The sequence below is a fragment of the Acomys russatus genome, chromosome 15 (genome assembly GCF_903995435.1).
Source record: "Acomys russatus chromosome 15, mAcoRus1.1, whole genome shotgun sequence".
Taxonomy (NCBI): domain Eukaryota; kingdom Metazoa; phylum Chordata; class Mammalia; order Rodentia; family Muridae; genus Acomys; species Acomys russatus.
In genome coordinates, this window is record NC_067151.1 from 16,061,031 (window position 1) to 16,084,358 (window position 23,328).

Below are 23,328 nucleotides of genomic sequence, written 5' to 3' on the forward strand. Positions count from 1 at the left end.
GAAACAGTAGGTTTTATTTAAGGTTTGACCCATTACTATTTTTGGTCAGTATTTTAGGTATGTATTGCGTTCCTGCCCATATACCAGGCATGTGGTAGAACTACGGAATGGAAGAAGGAATTAGGGGATCTTATAATGTTTGGTAGTGTGTACTTAGTTTTTATGAGGGTTGCCCAATATATTAATAAATTAACACATTTAATTTTATACCTTGGCATCCTAAATACATTAATGCAGCAGTGTTACTGAAAAGAGAATCTTCAGCATATTCTGCATGGTAGAGATAAAGTTGGGAGCAGCCGGCTTCATCTTCTGCAGTCCTCATTTGTTTATTCATCACTGCTGATCCCATTAGGGACAGATTTGGGCTCTGTAACTCCTCCATTGGCCATCATGGCATAAACCTGATGCTCAGGGCGTTTCTCCTAAAGGAGCATTACTAAACTTCTAGATACCTAAAACTGAGGGCAGGTGCCTCAGTAAGTTTCCAGTTGAGTTGTTTATGACTTGAAGAATTGGGTAATAATTTCTACTTGTACAGGTCTATGTGAGATTATAAAAATATTCTTATATTTATTATATTTGTACTTATTATTTAAGCAGTGTAAGATCTCATGGTAGATTTTTGCTTTACTAGACAGATGGCATGTTAGGAAGATGCCCTGTTGATTCTTTTTGTACAAATGAGTTTTTCTGTATATTTAGCATTCTTCCAGGCACTAGGAATTTACCAGTGACTAAAATGGTACCACTGTTCACTGCGCTTCTCACATTCATGTTAGATTTAGATAATCAGCAAGTAAGGAGAAAAATACAATGCTGAGAAAAGTTGTATAAAAGCCAGGTGAGCTGAATGTTGAAGTTGCTCCTGGGACGTCAGAGATCCTTGACTGGCAGAGGAGAGCTAAAGAGAACAGTTCAGCCATGAGGGGAGTGTATGAGCGTCGCTGTCTCAGGGAGAGCTTTCTGTGGTTCTTCTGTACTTGGAGTTGGAGTGGACAACAGAATTACCTGGTGAGAGTGTAGCTTGTGTAGGACTTACATATTTGGAAGGTCATATTATCTCTCTGAGTGAGATAGGAAGCCATTAGAGAGTTAGGGAATAGAGGATGAGATGATCTTGTGTTTTAAATAATCTGGTCAATGTGTTTAGCCCAGTGTGAGGAAGAACAGGACAAAAGTAGACTAGACTGAGATGGCTATACGTGGAAAGTGACGGTGACTTGAGGCTGAGCAGTAGAAAGTGTTTGGATTCTAAATGTTTAAGAAAAGCAGACATGAAAGACCAGTCAAAGCTTTTGAACTGTAGCAGTGGAAAAGACAGATTTGTTGTTGAGGAACACTGTATTGGGTTTGGGTAGGAAAATTACGTATTGGTTAAATAAAAATTGGAGACATTGAATGCTGCCATATGCTCTTTGACCTTAGAGTCTGGGGTGCCATTGTCGATTACAGATTTAAACCTGATGGATGATGGAGTTTGAATTACTTGTTTAGAATGGTTTTAAGAATATAGTTCCTTATGCATTTTAATAAAAATTACCTGTTTATTTGTCTGCTTTAAGCATTTGATATGCAGTAAGGAAGAATGATGGAACGGTTGATGCAATAGGGATTGTCTTGGCTCGTAGTCATGCAGTGAGCCTGGAGAAACAGCAGAGAATCCAGGTCAAAGAGCTGTTTAAATGACAGGAAACTTACCACTCATAGCCACCAAGAGCTTGGAGTTAATATTACTTTTCTTTATTTTTACCACCGTTTTAATTTTTATTTTTTGGGCTGAATTTATTTCCCTCCTGCCCAGTTCTCCTAGAAAGTGATGATAAAATACTTCAAGATTGAAGTAACAAGATTACTATGTTAAAAATAAATATTTATGATTTGTTTTTCTTAGTTTTCTTTTAAGAAATGTGAGTGGCAGTATATTTTCTTAGTAAAAAATTTATAACAGCTAATAGTTTTCAACATTTCATTTTGGTGTCTTCACAAAGAGTAGTATCTCTCTTTAAAATTATAGTTTCACATACTACTAAAATAAAAGTTATTTTTCACTCATTTTTTAAAAACTAATTTTAATTGGTTATTCAATTTTAAAGAGTATTTAATATAATGATTTAGGTGGAAGATAAAAAATCGACTAAAATTACAAAAGATGTCATGAAAATGTAAATTTCATATTAGAACAAAAGAAATCTCTGTTAAGTTTCTCCTGATATGGTTAACATGAAATCCATGGCTTGAAACTTCCTCTGTAAAAGCAAATGTCCTCTCTCTTATAAGTAGGTTTTATTTTGTTAAACAAGTTTTGACAAAAAAATATTTTGATTAAAATTCTTCAAAAGCTGACTAAAACCCTTCTTTTCATTACTCTCTTTCTTGCTTTATTCATTTTTTTCCTGTATCTTGTGTCTTTAGATCCAAAGGCAGAAACCAGGTTATATATTACAGTTAATGACTTTGAATTTCATGTCTACAATCGCTCTGACCTTTATGGACGCCTTCAAGAGCTCTTTGGTTTGGAACCAACTATAATTCCACCCAAGAAAGATGATGATAAAACCCGGGAAAATGGAAGAACAAGAACTCAGTCCAAAATTGAAAGGTTCTGTCCTATACTTGACTCTTAATTTCCATATTTAAACTTTAGTAGAATGTCATTAACACTGTTTACATAAATAGAATCTAATCTGTTTTATATAGTTTATAATCTTTTAAATATTAAAGTGATACAAAATTAGTTTATATAAAAGTCCCATATCTTGTTAGTCTTACTTTTCTCCATATTCAGAGAGACTATTATTTGCCTTTTAATCCTTTTAATATGTGTATATAAACATAAACCATATTTATATATTCAAATGACACAGGAAAATACTGTATTTTGAACAATCATGTGTGGCCTCTTCTTGTAATGTAACTTCTTTCTTTCTTTCTTTCTTTCTCTCTTTCTTTCTTCTTTCCTTTTTCTTTTTGTTTTTGATGGTGCTGAGGATTGAACCCATGCTAAGTGAGAACTGTATGACTGAGCTAACCCCCAACCCTGAACTCTGCTGTTCCTTTAGAAACACATGTTAAAGTCTTTTTGTATATGTATACTTTAAATATATAACAGTTTCGCAAAGGAAAACAGAATAAGGTCTATTTGCCACAAAGATATCACTATCACAAAAGTATCACTGTCACTTATCTTTGTTTATATAAGGGCGGAAGATAGGGCAAGAACAGATTAAAAGAAAGGCTATTACAGAAAGAGAGAACTTGAAGGAGGCATTTATGAAAGAATGCTGGCAGTCAACACAGTGTTCAAAGCATAAGAATTTAGTATGAGTTTTGGAAAATAAGCCATAATTAGAAAGCTACTAGTAAATATAATAACTCATATACTCTTTGCAGAGAAATGAAAGTTTCTTTTTTTTTTTTTTTTTTTTGGTTTTTTGAGACAGGGTTTCTCTGTGTAGCCTTGGCTGTCCTAGACTCACTTTGTACTTCAGCCTGGCCTCAAACTCACAGTGATCTGCCTGTCTCTGCCTCCCTGAGTGCTGGGAAAGTTTCTTAAATTAAAAATTATATTCAAGAGGTTTTGTTGTCAAACTATTATTTTCAAATGAAGCTCATTTTAATTTTAACTAACTGTTTTAGATACAGATTCTCCTTTTATTTGTGTTTTTTTTTAATCTGAAAATTGTTCCATCATGTGAAATATTATTCAGCTTTTTTAAGAAAAGGAAATCTTGTTATTTGCAGCAAAATGGATATGATAAAATAAGCCAGGCACAGAAAGGCAAATACAACATAATCTTGTTTGCATGTGGAGTTAAAAATTCAACTCAGCTAGGTATGGAGACAAATGTGGGTTTAAAATTAGCTAATAGTAAAACCCTTTCTTTAAAAAATTAACAAGAAAAGGAAAATTTCAAGGAATTAATAAAAATACTCTTTAAAATAAGTAGAAAAAAGAAAACCCAACAAAATATGCCTGTCTTTCCCCAATCTTAAACTCAGAGAAATAGAGTGGAATGTGGTTACCAGGAGCCAGAGGCGATGAAGGTCACACTGACTTATATCTTGATAGCGTGAGTCACATGGTTGATATAATGACTTTGTTGTGTTCTATATCGGGGTGATGTAATGGGTGTCACAGTACAGTAATGATGCCATGTTTTATTCTACAGTGTTATTCTACAAAAATAGTTTTCACTATAACTTAAAAAACTAGAATGAAAAAGTACATGCTAAGAGATACTTTTGGAATATTACCATGTCTTCACATGGTCATTGTTTTGCTTACTTGAATACTCATTATATGTATTAGGAAAATGCAGCTGGCATTAGTGGTATATGTTGTGAGGAAGTTTAATTTTGTATCTTCAAGTATTCAAGTTTTTCTTCATGTCATTTTCTCATTAGAGTTAAAGTAAAAACAGAATCTCAAGACCCCACATCTTCATGGAGATCACTTATTCCAGTCATTAAGGTCAATGTGAGCACAGTAAGTAAATTATGTTCGAGTTAATGTTTGGCACATTAACACATAGAACTTATTTTTGCAAATACAATGTCCGTGTAAGAAAAGAAAATAATTTTGTACACATTTTAGTTCCTATTTCTGTAAGGTGTGAATGAGCTATTTTTGCACCAGCTCAGTGTTTAGACGTTTATTAAACCTGAAGGGCTATTTACAAGTGCATAAATGGCTCTAAACTTATATTGGTTTAAATAAGTGATGATGATTTTGGATAATGATTTATTTATTTGTTCATTTACTTATTTATTTATTTTTAAGTTTTGCAAGACAGGGTTTCTCTGTGTGTACCCCTGGCTATCCTTGACTCAATTTGTAGACCAGGCTGGCCTCCAGCTCACAGGGATCCATCTGCCTCTGTCCCTTGAGTGTTGGGATTAAAGGTATGCGCCACCACGCCCGGCTGGATAAGGATTTAAATAGCATATACAGCTAATGGGGACTCATTTAGCTGTTGCTTGAAAATGTTATTAGGTCAGCTAAGGAAAAACAATGACTAGACAATGCTGGTATAATGTCTCTTTTATGTTTCTAGGGACGTTTGGCCTTTGGGAATCATTACCAACCTCAGACTCTATGCATCAACTTTGATGATGCTTTCTTAACTTATACTACAAAACCGCCTTCAAGTCATCTGGACCAGTTCATGCACATTGTGAAAGGAAAGCTTGAAAATGTTCGAGTCATGCTTGTTCCTAGCCCAAGATACGTTGGTCTACAAAATGATGAGTAAGAAAACATCATGAAAATAGGAACGTCATGTAGCGTCCTTCTCATTTCAGTGGTAGAACTTGTACAGCAATCACACACATTTTTCAGTTGTTAAAAAGCCTTTGTGCTAAGAATTGATAGGTATATTTTTCAATGTGTTTCTGTGTGATTGTAATGATAATTTTTTTACCCTCTTTTGCTCACTTATTTTGGCTTAACTTAAGCTCTGGTGTTATGTTAGGACATACCCATTTTTCTATCTAGAGCACGTGGATAAGTAGTAAATTGAGCCAGGTGTGGTGGTGCACGCCTTTAATCCCAGCACTTGGGAGGCAGAGGCAGGCGTATCGCTGTGACTTCAAGGCCAGCCTGGTCTACAAAGAGAGTCCAGGACAGCCAAGATAATATAGAGAAACCCTGTCTCAAAAAAACCAAACCAAACCAAAACAACAACAACAACAAAATAAACCCAAAAAACAAAAAAGGTAGTAAATTGAAGGGATTGATTACAGTGTAGTTACTGAAAGTTGAAAATTGATCAAAATTTCTTTTGGGAAAATTGGCTAAGTTCGAGAGGTCATGCTTTGAGACAACCGCTTGATTTTCTTTGAACCCCCACTCGCATCCCAGTGTTTTCCCTGTGCTGAAATAGCTGTTCTCTTTAGAAGATGTTACACGAGTGACGCGCACTAGACCCGCCAGTGTGGTGAGGGGCTTGTGCAGCAGTGGACCAGGCAGCCCTTCTTTAACTCCTGTCAGACACCAGGTCTTGTATTGACCTCTGGGGTATGGTTCCCAGGCTTGATACTTTCTTAGTCTCTTTATTTTTTATGACGTGAACTCTGGCCGAAGTTGTGTAATTTTAAGTATATCCATGGAAGATTTCTATTGTGATGTTGCAGCTTTTTCTTTGTTGTATCAATAATGTAAGTTTTTATGAAATCATGAGAAGGAAATTTTAACTCCATGAGTTGTAGGTGGCTGTGTGTCTTCTTGGTCTTGGTCTTTGAGAGGATAGACTTGAGCAAAGATATTTTTGGAATTCGGTAGTTGAACACAATCTTGTATGTTTAGATAGAATGTATTGAGTAGAACTGCAGTTTTAAGTAACTAGAGTGAGAGATGAAAAAGTGTTCAATTAATGTAACATTATTTAATGTAACATTATTTAAAATTGTATTTTTTCAAAAATGTGGATATTGTGTGTAGTGGTCTATGACTTTTATTTCAGTATTTAGTGGGTAGAGGCAGGAGGATAAGGAATTCAAGATCAGATTTGGCTACTTAATGAGTTTCAGGCCATAGGCTGTATGAAATTATATTTTGAAACAAAACAAAACAAAAAAACTCCAACCAGATTGGCTTAACTTTTGTGGCTTAAAACATATGTAGAAGAAAATTATTGCATTCGTGTGTGCTGTTATCTGATGATTGAAAGTTGACTTTTTATGTAGAATACAATACTATAGGATTGAGAGTAGGAAACCTATGCTAAACATTCATGATTTTAAGTTCAGGATGTTTGCTTTACATTCATTTTAAGTTATTCAATGAAATATTCTTAGAGGAAAAGTTATTCAGTTGTTACAGATAAAAATGACAATTCTTTTGTTTCTGAATGATTATACTTTATTATGCTGGGAGACTAAGTATTACTTAGGATTATAATGGAATTAACACATCATTTATATTTTGTCATAAAAGCAGATTTGATTATTATACTTCAATAATTAGTGTTGTATTTAACCTCTGTTTTAAATAATTTTATCTCATTCCAAATTTAAAGTGAGGACTATAAGCTAGTTGTTTTCTTCCTACACTAACTTACCAATTAACTTTCAGAGTCATTTTATCATTTAACCTGATGTAAAATACAACTAGATTAACTTGTTACAGTTCTTGTCTATATAAAAGATGCTTTTTTCTTTTAAATATAGAACCTGTCATGTGTTTTGTAGTTTTATTTTTGTTTGTTTTTTCCTCTTTCTCTTCACTTTTAATTACTGTCCACTAGAATGCTGAGCATTTTGTAGTCTAAGCTATATTTAGTGTGTCTCACCTTTGTTCTCGTAGGCCACCAAGACTAATGGGAGAAGGTTTTGTGGTCATGCAGTCAAATGATGTTGACATCTACTATTACATGGATGAACCAGGTATGTCCTCTTTGAAGGTATGTCTTAAAGGAATGCTTCTGTTTCTTCTATGGAATGCTGTTGCCTACATATTTGAAATCTTCAAACTTCAGACTTGAGTTATTACATTACCATTTTCTAAACTAATTTTTTCTGCAGACTGCATTTTACAGATACACCTCAAACATTGGGGATGCAAATAACTAAGGAAAACCCTTCAGGAGTGTGGTAAAGGTAGTTTGCCTTAGCTTAAAGGCGAAAATCCAAATTTGTTACACTTGAACTTCAAAACTTAAAAATTGAGACCTAGCTACTTTCAGTGATTGTTAGATGACTTCTATTTGAGAAAAGTACCTAGTACTGGATTGTTTCAGCTCTTTTATCACACTTCTGTCTTTTGCCTCCAAGGGGCTTGTGTGGTCCCAAACCCTCTATCTTCAGTATAGGACCAGGATTTTACTTGCCTTTTTATCTTGACGTTGTAGATGCAATGGTGTTCAGAAGTCACGGCTGCATATTGGCGATTCAACAGAAAATGCCAAATCTGAAAAGATTCCTAGAGGAAACCTTAAAGATATCAGTTTTATCACCTGTTGAGCCATAAGTAGTCTTTACGCTTGGTGTGATGACCTGGGAAGGAAGCACACACAGAATACTGCTGCAAGCCAGGGTGTACTAGTGAGTGCAGAAAACAAGCACTCACTTTATTGACTCACACGCCTATTTGTTGTTGTTGTTTTCATGGAACACTATTTTTACTTGAAAAAAATAATTCAAGACAAACCCTGTAGTTTTTCGGGTGAAAATTAGAAAATTTTGCAAACTTCAGTGTTGTCTGACAGCATCTCAGTATTAACAGCTTTTCTAATGAAACTATTAGTGATAGTTGTATGTGGTTTTAGGAAAAGTTTAATGATAAACTTGCCAATACTTATAAAAATGAACAGTATATATTATACAATTATAATTTGTAATATATAATTATATAATATAATTAATTAATGTATATATACATACATAGTTCTGTATGTAAATCATATATATTAATAATATAGTATTACAGAGTAATGTACAGATAAAAGATTCATTCAGAATATAGGAGAGAGAAGTAGTTTTAACATGAGAGAGTTTGAAAAATTGAGTAATGGGTTTCAGGGTCTACACTGTAATCTTCTAAAAGTGCCACTTGTTGAAGTTGTTCAAGTATCATTAATATCATCCAACTGTATATGAAAAGGCTACATAAATGTCTCTTCGTTTTTCATATATACATGAGGCCATATTGCTTCAGATTCTTTTAAAAATAGATAAGTGTCTGCAGCTATAACAATCTACTTGTTTTCTGTTTGGCTGGACATTGACCTGTTGATGTAAATACTTTTATTACAGCACTTCCTACTCAATTGTTTTCGCAAACACAGTTTTTGCTTTTCTTTTTTTTTAAATGAAAACTTCATTTAATTTTTATTAAATAGTTATTTTAATTTTTAATTTATTTATATTTTTATTAAATACTAAAGTTTTTATGTAAGTAAATTCTAAGTTTATTGTTTAAATAAAGCCTTTTAAAATCATGGAATTTTAATTAAACAATACATTTGATATATAACATATAAATAAAACAAAACACCACCCTATCTGGAACTTTTACATTTTTTTATGAGTAAGGTTTCCTGAGACTAAAACATTTGAATTGCTAATATTGTAAGAAAGCTTCTTAATGATTATTTTAACTAATCGCCTTTATATATTCTGGCATGTAGGACTTGTTCCAGAAGAAACAGAAGAGAGTATAGAAGGAGAAATAAGCAGTGAAGATTGCAAATTACAAGACTTACCTCCATGCTGGGGACTAGATATTGTTTGTGGTAAAGGAACAGACTTTAATTATGGACCCTGGGCTGACAGGCAGAGGTACTTGAATGAATTCTATTTCTAATAGTTTTCCAAGTGTATTGAGATCTTGGCTAACTATTTAAAAATATTTTTATTATTTTAAATTCTGTGTATTTATGTGTGTCTGTGGGTATGTGCACATGAACTCAGGTACCCACGAAGGCCATGGGATCTCCTGGAGTTGGAGTTACAGTCAGTTTTGAGATGCCTATTGTGGGTGCCAAGAACCAAACTCAGGTCCTCTGGAAGAGCAGCAGGCTCTTTTAACGGCTGAGCCATCACTTTAGCCCCCATTGTTTTAGTTTTTATAAACTATGATGTTATGGCAGAGTACTTTTTCCATGAACACTTTGCTTCAAATTTTAACTTGTTTGTGGAGAAACTACAAGCAAACTCCAATGAGCAGCCCATTTATTGGTTCCGTTGTTTTATTTTTGTATTCAATGGATGATTTACTTATTGACCCTCGGTGAGCCAAGTATTTTGGGGATGTATAGATTCAGAAATTAAAGACTTAAGTGAAATGAAAGCCATTGCTTTAGTGAAGCTGTGAAAAAGGAGGAAAAGGTCTTGGTGACAGGCTTAGACAAACAGTAGTGATTTCCCAGGACTGAATAGCAAAGCATCACTGGGATATAGCTTCAGCAGCAGAAGTTTGTTTAATCAAGTTCTGCAGGCCAAAGAGTCCTACTTGCAAGTGTTCGCCATCTTGTTCCCTGTGAGGAACCAAGAGGAGGATACGTCCCAGGCCCCTTACTGATGCTAGGGCAGCATGTGATGTCTCCTCTTTTACATGCTCTGTACCTGAGTGTGTTGATCCCTCAATTAAGGAGAGCACCAGCCATGAGAGTTAGGGTATATTCTGATGCCCTTGCACCCACTGTCATCCCTGAAGTCTCTGTAGCCGAGTACAGTCATGTTCTAAAGCCTATGCTTAGGATTTCAACGTGAGTTTTCAGGACATAGTTTAGCTTGTAATCAGCTACTTTGCATTATGGTTAGCACAGTGGAGAAGGAAGGCTTTACTAGAGGCAGTGCAAGTGTAGTTTATGAAAGATAAGTAGTGATTTGCTAGGGGAGGAAAAGGGGTGTGAATAATCAAGGGAAAATGAATAAGGACAGTAGAAATTGCCTTGGGGACTTGTAGGTAGTGTTTAATGGTGAAGAAACATGGCCAGGTACAGTGATCCATGCCTGTCACTTTAGCACTTCAGAGGCTGAGGTGGAGAATTGTAAGTTGGAGGCCAGTCTGAGCTTTGAGGTGAGACCCCAAACTCAGAAAGCAATGGGCCGAGGCTTTAAGTAAATGGTAGAGTGCTTGTGCAAGGCCTAAAGAAAATAAATAAATAAGTAAATAATAAACCCAGGTATGGGTTTTACAGTAACGGCGAGTTTCTGAAAGGCGTGCTTGTTTGTTTTGAGGTGGGGGTTCTTATTCAACCTGGTCTTACACCCTGGATTCAAGGGATCCTTTTGCTATAGATTCTGAGTATCCAGAACTGTATATGTCTTTAGTATCATGCCTGTTTAGTTTTCAGAACCAGTCATTTATTAATTTTAAAATAACTTATTTGTAATATATTATGACCAGTTTCCTGCTTCTGAAGAATTTTAAAGGAAACATTTAGCACTGATTATTAAGGGACATTGAACATTAAAGTAGACATTGCTTAAAATTAGTTTAGTTTTTTTTATTCATTGATCAGTTTTTTTAAACAGAGAGAGAGATAAGTGAAGTCCCTGATGGAACCAGGTATTAATAACCTGTTGGTGAAAGAGTAGTAAAACTGTCTATCTATGCATTGGCTTTTTATACTCTTAGTTTCAAAAGAACTGCCTACCTAGTATTGTTGGAATAATTACACACTTTGTCAAGTAATATGGTCTTTGTTCTTAGTTTTTAAAAAACGGCATTAGAAATGAAACCAGGACCCCACATATGCTAGGCAAGTATTCTCAGTGTGGTTTTATTGTTGTTGTTTTGTTTTATTTTAAGACAGGGTTTCTCTGTGTAGCCTTGCCTGTCCTGGACTCGCTTTATAGACCAGGCTGGCCTCGAACTCACAGCGATCCACTTGCCCCTCCCAGTGCTAGGATTACAGGCAGCGCACTGCACCCAGCTGTATATTGAAGTAATATGCTGCAAAGAGTCGGTGTTTAACAGTTGTTCAAAAACGGAATACATTTTGCTGAAAACCTTTGAAATGTATTACTATGATCATTAGGTTTTAGTTAGATTACTTACTAAACTTGAGCATTGACGGAGCTTAATAGTTCAGGTTAGATAGCGAGACTATGTTACTGGATTTTATTTTTCCTTTCATAGTAAGTTTTTTGTTTTTTGTGATGCTATTGTATATAATGTGTGATTCTTCTTAAATTATATTTAATCTGGCTACCCTTGAAAATACTGTCACATAGTTACTCAAAAGCGGAAGCTAAGTTTTTTATAATACATACGTTTTTTTTTTTTTGAGATAAGGTCACTCTACACAACCCTGTCTGTCATACACCTCACTATGTAGCCCAGGCTGGCTCAAACTTGCAAAGATCCGCCTGCCTCTTCCTCCTGAGTGCTGGGATTAAAGGTGTGTGCCACCATGCCTGGAATATAAATTAACTTTAGAGACTGACCAATATATGTATTATTTAGAGAAATGACACTGTAGTTAGTGTGTGATGGAAGTTCACTTTCACAACCCCTTCTAGCAGGATTTCGCTGTGCTGAGAGAGAACCCCAGTATATTTTTATTTAGCCTCTGAGCTGTTCATATTCATTAAATCACAAGATTTGTTTTTCATTGTGCTTTATTCATGTGACTGTGCTTGCTTCCTCATTCTCATGGAAAGAGACATGCACTACTACCTTCTTCGAACTGTTAAGTCTGAAAACCAAAACAACCCAAGCAGTCACAAGATCTTTATTTGAATAAAATAAAGCAAAAACTGACCCCTCAGAGACAATAGCATAGATTCCAGAGCTGACTGTGTCTTTGAACATTCATCTTATCCAGTTTTTAAACAGATGACAAAGATTTATTGTACTTAGGCTGCTATTGATCGGTCAGTGCTGCAGAACAGACTTAGGAGCTGAATGCAACACAGAGCCAGAATGTTACAGAGTGTTTAAGTCTCCAGTCTACAAATATCTGTGCCAAGTTACCCGACCAATCAGGATTTAGGGACGGGGACTTCCTTAGGAACATGTGTTTGTGGTACATTTATGCTGTTACCATTGGTTGGATTATTCACCTGTGGCAGAAGAACTTGCCTAGCAGCCATGTCTCAGCTTGCCAACCATGTCAGTTACCTGTGTTACATGTCTCTTCCTGCCAAGCAGGATATCAGTTACCCAGGGAGGTCTTTGGAACTAAAACTTCATTTATTTGATCCCTACTCAAAATGGAAATTATATTCAAAATGGCTTCAGTTTGGTTCATTCTTACAGACCATGGTACTAAAATAATGTTGGCTCACATAGAAGATTCTCTGAATTAAACATTTCTTAGGTTCTTTCATCTTTGTCAAGTGATTTAGGGAGACATACACTAAGTTCAGCATCTAAATACTTGCTTTTTAGAATATATTGCTCTTTGTCCTTTCTCTGATATTGTGTTGATTAAAAGTGATCACAGGGAATTGGAGAGCTGGTTTGCTGGCTAAAAGCGCTGATTGGCTTCGAAGGGGACCTGGGTTGATGGTACTTACGACTAACTGTAACTCTGGCCTCGTGGGATCTCACACTTTCTTTTGGCCTTCACGTGCACTGAATGCATGCAGTGCACAGATACATGTGCAGGCAAGACACCCATACACAGAAAGATTACAGTTTTTCGGTGACTGAAAATAATACAGAAATTCTTCTACGTGTCACACACTGTCAAGTATTTTAATTTAATCTTCAGTGCCACTCCATGAGATAATTTATTCTTAGGAACAAGGGAGCCGGTCAGGTTTCCTCAGCAGGTTTAGGTCACTTGCTCAGGGAGGAATGATGAATTAAGCTATCATCTTTCAGTTCTTCCTTGATAATTTGTACAACTGATGTGCTTGTGGCATGTTCTTACAACTCACGTTCACTTAGACTGAGGACTGCTCATTTTTCATGCTGTAATAGTTTATTATTTGGTGCTCAGAGCTTATTGATACCTAGAAATATAAGGTGGAAAAATAATTTGTTAAATGAGCTGGCAATAATAATGTAAGGTTCAAATATGATTTGGTTCCATATCAAAGACAATTATGTTTAACTAACATGCCATTACTCTTTTTTCTTTTCATGTAGAGATTGTTTATGGAAGTTTTTCTTTCCACCTGATTATCAAGTTCTGAAAGTTTCTGAGATTGCACAACCTGGAAGACCAAGACAGATCCTTGCATTTGAACTACGAATGAATATTATTGCAGATGCTACCATTGACTTGCTGTTTACTAAAAACAGGGTATTCATTATAGAAGAGTAGAAAATAGTATATAAAAATTGAAAATTTTTCTCAGAGTATTTTTATGGGTCATAATTCTATACTTAGATTCATTTTTGTGAGCTCCCTATGCTTCCTTGAATAATTTTGTACATTTTACTTTCATAATACTTTATTAAGTGCTAAATAATGGAAATAAATTAACAATGATTGATAATAATAACAATGGACTTTTTAAGTTATCTTCTTGTTTCTCCTTTGTATTTTGTTAAATTTGTTTAGTATAAATTTTGATATAATTTTAGTATAAATTTGAATCATGTTTTTTATGAATTATTTATGGTTCATATTATTAGTAATTATAGTTCTTTGATAATTTTAAAGTAAAATGATAGGAATATAAGTTCAATAAATAATATAAATTAATCTTGTTCTTTTGTTAGGAAACAAATGCTGTACATGTAAATGTTGGGGCTGGCTCATACTTAGAAATTAATATTCCAATGACAGTTGAAGAAAATGGTAAGCTATCATTATTTTGCCTGAAATTTTTAGTGACATGGTTAATAAACTAATGTAGTTTGTTAGTCCTTTCAGATTAATATTGGTAATATTTTATTTTTAATTTTTGTCTTAATTTGAATATAATTTAGTTTTTTTTACTAATACAGAAAATAGTACCTATTTATGGGATACTATGTGTTGTTTGAACCCATGTTCAAAACAAAGTAAATATGTCTTTCTGCAATTATAACGTCTATGTAGTAAAGTAATTTAAAATCCTCTTGGTTAGCTTTGTACTTATTATTATTATTTTTTGTGACAGCTTTTTACTGTATAGCACATGCTGATCAAAGACTTTCTGTGTAGCTTAGACTTGTCCCCAATGTGAGATGCTCTGCCTCAGACACGCAAGTGCTGTGCTCATAGCTTGGTACCACCATTCTGAGAGACTTTCATTGAGCTTTTTAAAGTATACAGTATAGTCTCATCTGAGAGTCAGCCTATATAATTGCTGTCTGTAACTTAGTAGTCACTGTTCACCCACTACCCACCCTTTCTTTCTCCTTATTCTTCCTAACTACCATTGTGCTCTCAACTTCTCTGAGCTCAGTTTTTGTTTTATGTTGTACACAATAATGAGGTCATTAATATGATCACATCTTTTTTGTCTCTTGCTTATTTCACTTGACATAATGGCTTTCATTTCAAATTATTTTGTCACAAATGATAGGATCTCTTCTGTTTTTTTATGGCTACCTTTCCATTTCATATATGTATCATATTTCTTGTCTATGAGTTATAGGTACCATACCTAGTTTGTTTTCAGGTCATGACTTTTATGAATGCTGCTCCATTGAACATGGGCATGCAGGTGGCTCTCCAGCATAGTTATTTCATTGTTTTTGGAGTTATACCCTATAATGGAGTTGCTGGATCATGTGATGGAAGGATTCATGAGCAGATGAGGGCATTATTTTGATGGACCTGTGGTTTACATTAATACATAATCATTTGAATTTCTAGACAGAAGAATTTTCTACTTGTTAGATGTTGTAATTCTGAAATTTTGTTATATTGTCTTCATCTTGTAGGATTGAAACTAATCTGCTTAATATTTTTTCTAGTTAGACTCTGGTACTGTGAGAGTAGATGCTGTGCAGTGCATACTGAGCTCAGCTCCTGGGATTTGAGCAGTAACTGATTAGCTAACAGGCCTAATGTTTTAGGGCATACTGTTAGTAGAATTTTCCCCCTTAGAACACAGTGGGTTCTTAGAACAGCATAACTTTGAGAAATGCATATTTAAAATATCAAACAATTCTCTTACATCTACAGTTTCATCTGAGCTAATATAGTTCATTGCATGTTTGAAATTTGGGCACTTAATCAGTAGCACAAATAAACGTTTTTTTGTTAAATTTTGCTTTTTTTTATTTCCGCCTCTTAGTGTGTTCCTGACTGAGGAGAGTTAAGATGGTGGCGTACTTAGTCACTTTCTAGAGAGTAAAGAGAGTAGAAATACTCTTATTTTAAGAACATTAAATGACAGTGATACTGTGGATAACTGTGATTAATTTTATTTATTCATATTTTGTTTTACTTAGTTCTTATCTTGTACCTGCCACCTATATCGGCACTACTATAAAAAGAGAGAAAGTAGAGGGATTGACATAAAAGTTACACCATTTGGGCTTTCCTGTTTAGATAATGCATTGAAACAGTGACTGAGGATGTCATAATATATACCTCCACCCAACTTTAGGTCTTTTTTTGTATAGAACCAACCATTGTATTAGCTGGCTTTAAAATAATAGTCATGTGAGGCCGTGAAGGAGAGAGTTGAGATTGACTAGCACTGCCTGATTCAGAGGAGCTATTTGGTAAGAAAAGTCTGTTAGAAATCCCTTAATTACCATGTATCATAGGGGAGAAAGGAAGTTGGAGGGCGTACAAAATTAATAATAATTCAAATATAGGGCTGCTTTTACCTTTTAAGTTGGTAATGTAGGGGCTGGAGAGACGGCTCTGCAGTTAAAAGCACTTTCTACCCCTACAGAGGACCTGCTTTGGTTCCCAGTAGCACATGGTAGCTTAGACTCATCTATAACATTCTTTTCTGGCCTTTGTATGGCACGACGCACGCATCCAATGCATATACACATAGGCAGGCAAAATACCCATAAAATATAATCTTCAAGTTAATAATTGTCCTAGTTAAGGTTTCTATGGCTGTGATGAAACACCATGACCAAAAAGCCAATTGGGGAGGAAAGATGTTATTTGGCTTTCACTTCCTTACTGCTGATCATCATTGCGGGAAGTCAGGACAGGACTCAAACAGGGCAGGCACCTGGAGGCAGGAGCTGAGGCAGAGGCCATGGAGGATGCTCTTATTGGCTTGCTCAGCCTGTTTTCTTACAGAACCTAGGACTACCAGTCCAGGGATGGCACTGCCCACAATGGGCTGGGCCCTTCCCCATCAATCACTAATTAAGAAAATGTTTTACAACTTGATCTTACAGAGGCATTTTATCAACTGAGGTTCCCTTCTTTCAGATAACTCTGGCCTGGGTCAACTGACAGAAGACGAGCCAGTACAGGATGCACATAGTAAACATCCCCGTGTCATTTTACAGTGTATAACTATCATACGAATGTTGGCACACTGAGGTAATAGGGCCACCTATTGACTGAGGAATCAGTATCCCAGATAGCCATATAGTAGGAGGAGATAACTAACTCTCACAGGTTATTTCTCTGACCTCCACAGACATATTTCCAAGGGAGTAAAATGTAGTAAAAGTTGTTAAAAGGATTTGGTGGATTTAAGATGACTTGTGGAGCTACGACTTCACACAGAAGCCTAACACATTTTTCAAATTCAGATGTTTGGGATGGAAAAGAAAGCCTACAGTAGGGTGCATGGCAGAGTAGCTATAAAGCTTTTAGAATAATAACATATAGCTATTGTTCTTAGAAAAATAAGCCCATTAAGAAAGGAAATGGCACTTTAAACTTCTGCTTGTGCTGAGAATGGCCTATATTGAAGTGAAAGTGTCATTACAGGAGAAATAGATGATATGTGGCAACTGTCCTACTCCCTATAGAGGGAGTAATTGAAAAAATGATAATATATATACTTGACTCAGTGGATAAAGAAAAGAATGGGACTTGTGTTAATAGTTGAAAAGTTTTGCTTACAGAATAAACATGTGCAACTGGTCTATATTACTAGGCATTGCATTCATAGACTCAAGCAACTGTGACATGAAAGACGTTGTTTTTGTACTGTATACCTTTTCCTTGCCATTCCCTAAGCATCGCTGTTTAATGGTTATTACAGTATTTGCATTGTATTAAATATTACTTATAAGTAATGTGAGATAATTTGGCATATGTGGAGCATATATGTAATAAAAGAAATACCTTGACATTTTGCATATAGGTCTTGAACACCTGTAGATTTTGGTTTAGGTGTGGGATTTTAGAACTGCCCATATGAGTACTGAGAGATCACTATGGGTTTGTGCTCAAAAGCAAAGGAGGGTAGGTAGCATGTGGTGGTGATGCTTACTCAGAGCAGTTTATCTGAGAAGGAGCCCTCATTACACTAGCAAGCTCCCTGCCACTGAAGTACACTTAGGCTGTTTGTCCAGGCTTTCGTTTTTGAGTGGTAATAGGATTCAGTTCTACTCCAAAAGTTTTAATTGTATACTTTCTATTCTGGTTCTTACATTTTGTATTTTTATTTATTAGGTTATACCCCTGCAATTAAAGGACAGCTATTACATGTTGACGCGACTACGAGTATGCAATATCGGACCCTTTTAGAGGCAGAAATGTTAGCGGTAAGTCTAAATATATGAAATGCATTCGTTTAGATCATTAGATCATGGCTTTAGTTTTAATTTTCTAGTGTAAAATTTAAAAAAAACTATGTTGACGCTCCTTTTTATTTTATTTTGGTTTCTTAATGCCTCTACCTCCTTTCTAACTCCCCAATACTAGGTAGGAGAGAAGGCAGGTTAAAAAGGAAATGGGGTGGGGCATAATTTCCTTAGCTACTTCTGGCTGTTTAGGGTCATCGGGTTCTTTGAGAAAATACCCATCTCAGTTGTCAGGACATCCCACAGTCCAGCAAAACAGCAAACACAGCAGCAGTCTTCTTCCTTCCCGGAGTGTCCCTCAAAGCCTCCTCTTTTCTCTCTGGGCTCTGTCTGGTATTTATACCCTCTCAGAGTCCTCAGAATTCAACTAACTGCAGCTGCCAAAGACCACACCCCTCACAAGACAGTTATCAGCCATGGACAAACTAAAGGCAGCCCCATATCCCACACTTGGGATTAAAACAAAAACATAATTACATGACATAACTGAATTTTTAAAGAAATCAAAACTTCCACTACAATTATCTCTATTCTTACATAAGAACTTCCAAGTGGGTATTCTGGTTCTACCTAACTTGGGAAGAGAGCTAGATTCCCAGTGCTTCGTACTGCCTTTGGCATCTCTTTTTATCACTCTGCTTCTAATATGTTGGAGGTTCTAGAAGCCCCCAAACTTGTTAGAATTTAATTTCAGATTAGAAGACAATAACAACAACCACAACAAAAATCTACTCTGTAGGCTGGTTTATATTCACAGAAGATTCATTTACATAAGATGATGTCATAAGGCTCTAAATTACTTGCCTTAAGCCAATATCTTACACAATAAGATATGAAGTTAAGATGAAAATTTCACAATTTTACGATTAGTAAGAAACACATATACACGTATATAATATATATTAATCATCTATGACAGCATGCATATATTGTTTTAGCCCCAGAGTCTCTGCAGTCTTTTCTGTTGGTGTGGCTTAAGTCCATGCCATCATAGTTGGAAGCAAAACAAAACAAAACAAAACAAAACTTACTTCTTGGAGCATTCTTCCTTTCTAAGTATAAAAACATGTAGTCAGTATATGAATAACATAAAATACTACAGGAAATCTATTACTATGTTAAAATATATTATAAAATCATGTATCAAACTCAATATTCATTACAGTTCAGCAGTTGTTAGAATTCTCACGCTGTTGCTGATAAATGGGGTTTTATAAAACACTGCTTTTCCTAGGCAGGCAGCTTTTTTCTTTGCAGAAATGCCCAAGTCAGGTCGAATGGTACTATACATGGTACTCCACCCTCCTTCCTTTAGCAAAGGAGAGTACGGGCGTGGGTTGCTACCTGCTACGTTAGGTGTATGTGTTGATGGAACCATAGAATGACTCTTTGCTCTCAGAGAATTTTAGTCACATCAAAGCTTAATATTTCAAGATCTAGGTATTGACCAGAGACACTGGCCTTTTGCTACAGCCGTTTAGAAAGTCTCAGTGACACCTTCTGTACAGCTCAGTGGAAAAGTGAGTTTTACTTACTCACTAGTGTGTGTGGCTTCATTTCCAGCGCTGTTAGCAATGTTACATGTTAAGCTCTAACATTTGTTTTGCAGTTTCACATCAATGCCAGCTACCCCAGAATTTGGAACATGCCACAGACATGGCAGTGTGAATTAGAGGTTTATAAAGCCACATACCACTTCATCTTTGCACAGAAGAACTTCTTTACAGGTATTTTCTGATAAATAGAGAGTGATTTATTGTGGTGAGCCTATTTATACTCTGTATCTTTTATTTTATATTTAATATAGAGATGCGTGATATGATTATATGCTTCCTCTTTTTCCCTGAGTTTTCTTATTTATTCTTTTCTCATATATTACATCCCAACTGCAGTTTTTCCCCCCTCCCTGTCTCTCCCCCAACCTCCCCTTTCCCCCAGATCCACCCCCACCCCCTTCACCTTCCCTCATACCAAGGCTGGATAAGGCAACCTAGTAGGAGGAAAAAGGTCACAAAGGCAGGCAAGAGTCAGAGACAACCTGCCCTCACCCCCACACACTCTCATTGTTAGGGGTCCCACAAAAACAACAAGCTACACAAACATAACATATGCAAAGGGCCTAGGTCAGACCATGCAGGCTCCCTGATCTCTGTGAGCCCGTTTTAGTCCCCATTAGTTGATTCTGTGGGCCTTGTTCTTGTGGTATCCTTGATCCCTCTGGCCCCTCCAATCGTTCCTTCCCTTCATGGGCTGGACTTCCTGAGCTCCTCCTAGTGTCTGGTTGTGGGACTCTGCAGCTGCTTTCACCAGTGGCTGGATGAAGTCTGTCTGGTCTCTCTGATGACAGTTACACTAGGCTCTGGTCCCATCACATGCTATAGGCATGACAAACTGTAGGTTGGAGGTTTTGTGGCTGGGTTGGTGTCTCATTCCCTCTACTTGAGGCCTTTCCTGGTTACAGAGGATGGTTCAGGCCCCCTGTCCCCCATTATTAGTCTTTGCTAGTGTAGATATCATGGAGTTCCCATTGCATTAGGTTTTTTTCACCTCACTCCTGAAATGCCCCCCCAATTTCAGTCTCTCTCCCATATTTTCTCCCTCCATCCCCACAATCTGATCATACCTGTTCCTATCCCCATACGTCCCCAGTCCACCCATCCTGTGTCTCCCCTGAAGCACTCTTTGTTATTTAGCTTATCTGGATCTATGAATTGTGACATGATTATCCTTTACTTTACAGCTAATAGCCACTTATAAGTGAATACATAGCATGTTTGTTTTTCTGGGTCTGGGTTACTTCACTCAGGATGATTTTTCCCCCCATTTGCCAGCAAATTTCATGTTGCCATTTTTTTTTAAACGGCTGAATAATACTCCATTGTGTAAATGTGCTACTTTTTTTTTTTTTTAAACCCGTTCTTCAGTTGAGGGACATCTAGGTGCTTTCTAGTTTCTGGCTATTATGAATAAAGCTGCTATGAACAGAGTTGAGCAAGGATCTTCTGGTAGGGTGCAGAGTCCTTTGGGCATATGCTGGGTCATGAAGTAGGTCAATTCCCAATTTTCTGAGAAACCATCATTGCTTTCCAAAGTAGCTATGCATTAGCTCTCTCACCGGCAATAGAGGAGTGCCCCCTTGGTCCACAACCTCCCCAGCATGAGCTGTCACCTGTGTTGTTGATCTTAGTCATTCTGACAGGTGTAAGCTAGAATCTCAGAGCTGTTTTGATTTACATTTCTCTGATGGCTAAGGATGTTAAACATATCTTTAAGTGTTTCTCAGCCATTTGAAATTTCTTTGTTGAGAACTCTCTCTATATCTCTACCCCATTTGTTTGTTTGTGTTTGTTTCCTCAAGACAGGGCTTTTCTGTGTAGCCTTGGCTGTCCTGGACTCACTTTGTAGACCAGGCTGGCCTTGAACTCACAAAGATCCGACTGCCTCTGCCTCCCTATTGCTGGGATTAAAGGCGTGTGCCACCATACCTATGTCGACCCCAGTTTTTAATTGGATTATTTTGTTTGTTGATGTCTACTTTCTTGAGTTGTTTATATGTTTTGGATTTTAGCCCTCTGTCAGTTGTGGAGTTGCTGAAGATCTTTTCTCATTCTGTAGGCAGCTGTTTAGCTAAGTGGTATGCTTTCTTAACTTTTCTTAGGCCGAGAATATCAATGGGACTGTTGTAATACAACCTTTCTGTTCTAAATGACGACGGTAAAACTATTAATCCAGGGCTGGAGAGATGGCTCAGGGGTTAAGAGCACTGTTTGCTGTTCCTGAGTTCAATCCCCAGCAGCTGCATGGTGGCTTATAACCATCTATATAAGGAGACCTGGTGCCCTCTTCTGCCGTGCAGGTGTACATGCAGGCAAAACACTGTATACATAATAAATAAATCAATCTGTAAAAAAGGTTAATCCAGTTTTGAGCTTAGAAGCAATTGGAAGAACTCAGTTTAGGCTGCTGCTTTGTATCAGGCTAGCAAAAGGTAAAGATCGCATTGATGAATCAGTTGCTCCCTCTTCTAGCTTGGTTATTTCATTTTGACCATTGCCATCTATGACAGTATGCTCAGGTAGTCAAATATGTTGTTTTAGGCTCAGAGTTCCTGTTCAGACTTCTGTTAGTGTGGATTAAGTCAATGCCATTATAGTTAAAAAAATCTTCTTGGCACATTCATATTTCATAAGTATAAAAGCATGTAGTCTGAGTCTACAAATAATATAAATATTACATCAGATCTAGTAGCTTTTATTGATTCTGGCTTTAGAAATTTAGTCCTACAGAGTTTATCTGATTTATTAGAATCAGTAGCTATCCGTGGAAATATAACGTTTGATTTACTGCTTTTTATTATGTAAATCTTCTGATGACTTTACCTATTTTCAGATATCTAACACCTTATATTACTTTTTTCAAGTATTTCATTTTTGCATCAGCAGCATTAAAAATAGAGTGGAATTTAGCTTTTCACAATTGAAAAAATTCACTTGAAGTTGTTTTTTATTTTAAACTGGTTGCGTTAATTACTTTTAAATACTCAATTATATATTTCTTTAGTTAGAACAGATTTTTCTGTAAACTTTTTCTATCACTCTAATTTTTATGCTTTACCTGTTGTAGTTCATTTTTAAAAAAATGTATTTGTACCATTAAGTTCTCTTTTCTCAGATAACTGGTACATTTGACCGTTTTGAAAGGCATGACACCCTGAAGTAACTTCTAGAGTACCGTTTAGATTTACTAATTCTCCTGAAAGGCTGACTCTTAGATACTAATAGTGGTTTGGCCTTGACTGAATATCCTTGGTCACAGTGCTTGACTTGCTTTCTCTGTTGTCGGGATCTATGGGAAAGACGTTCTCCATCTGGTGTGAGGGAATGCCCATCATTCTTCAACAGAGAAATATTTCTTTAGAGATTTGGATGTGGGGCCGAGCTTTACCATAAATGTAAAGCCTGAGAGGAAAGGCTATAAAAGGGAGGCGGAGGCTGGAACCTCTGTGGAAATAATTAGATTGGCTTAGAGCATGGTGACGGGATGGGGAGGGAAGAACGATGGAATGATACAAAGCTCTAATAAGAGCTGATTTGACATTTAATGGAGTATTACCTAACAACTTAATTGTAAAGTAAGTTCTTGGTGTGTTTTTCAGATCGTTTTTAAAATTTATTGCCTTTATAATTTTTAAATTTCCTGCACAAATGAATAAGGACATCAAAAAAAAATGCTTCTTTTTAAAATTAAAAAAACAA

At 36.1% G+C, this 23,328-nt stretch overlaps 1 protein-coding gene across 2 annotated transcripts in view; it reads left to right on the forward strand.

Moving 5' to 3' along the window:
* Positions 1 to 23,328, forward strand: part of Bltp1 (bridge-like lipid transfer protein family member 1) — a 174,508-nt gene that overhangs the window by 10,103 nt on the left and 141,077 nt on the right. For both annotated transcript variants that reach the window (XM_051157074.1, XM_051157075.1), the window contains exons 5-13: positions 2,416 to 2,602; positions 4,408 to 4,489; positions 5,058 to 5,251; positions 7,307 to 7,386; positions 9,129 to 9,279; positions 13,547 to 13,703; positions 14,126 to 14,204; positions 17,943 to 18,034; positions 19,683 to 19,800. In XM_051157074.1, coding sequence (XP_051013031.1) covers positions 2,416 to 2,602; positions 4,408 to 4,489; positions 5,058 to 5,251; positions 7,307 to 7,386; positions 9,129 to 9,279; positions 13,547 to 13,703; positions 14,126 to 14,204; positions 17,943 to 18,034; positions 19,683 to 19,800 — 1,140 coding nt within the window. The remainder of the gene's footprint in view (positions 1 to 2,415; positions 2,603 to 4,407; positions 4,490 to 5,057; positions 5,252 to 7,306; positions 7,387 to 9,128; positions 9,280 to 13,546; positions 13,704 to 14,125; positions 14,205 to 17,942; positions 18,035 to 19,682; positions 19,801 to 23,328) is intronic.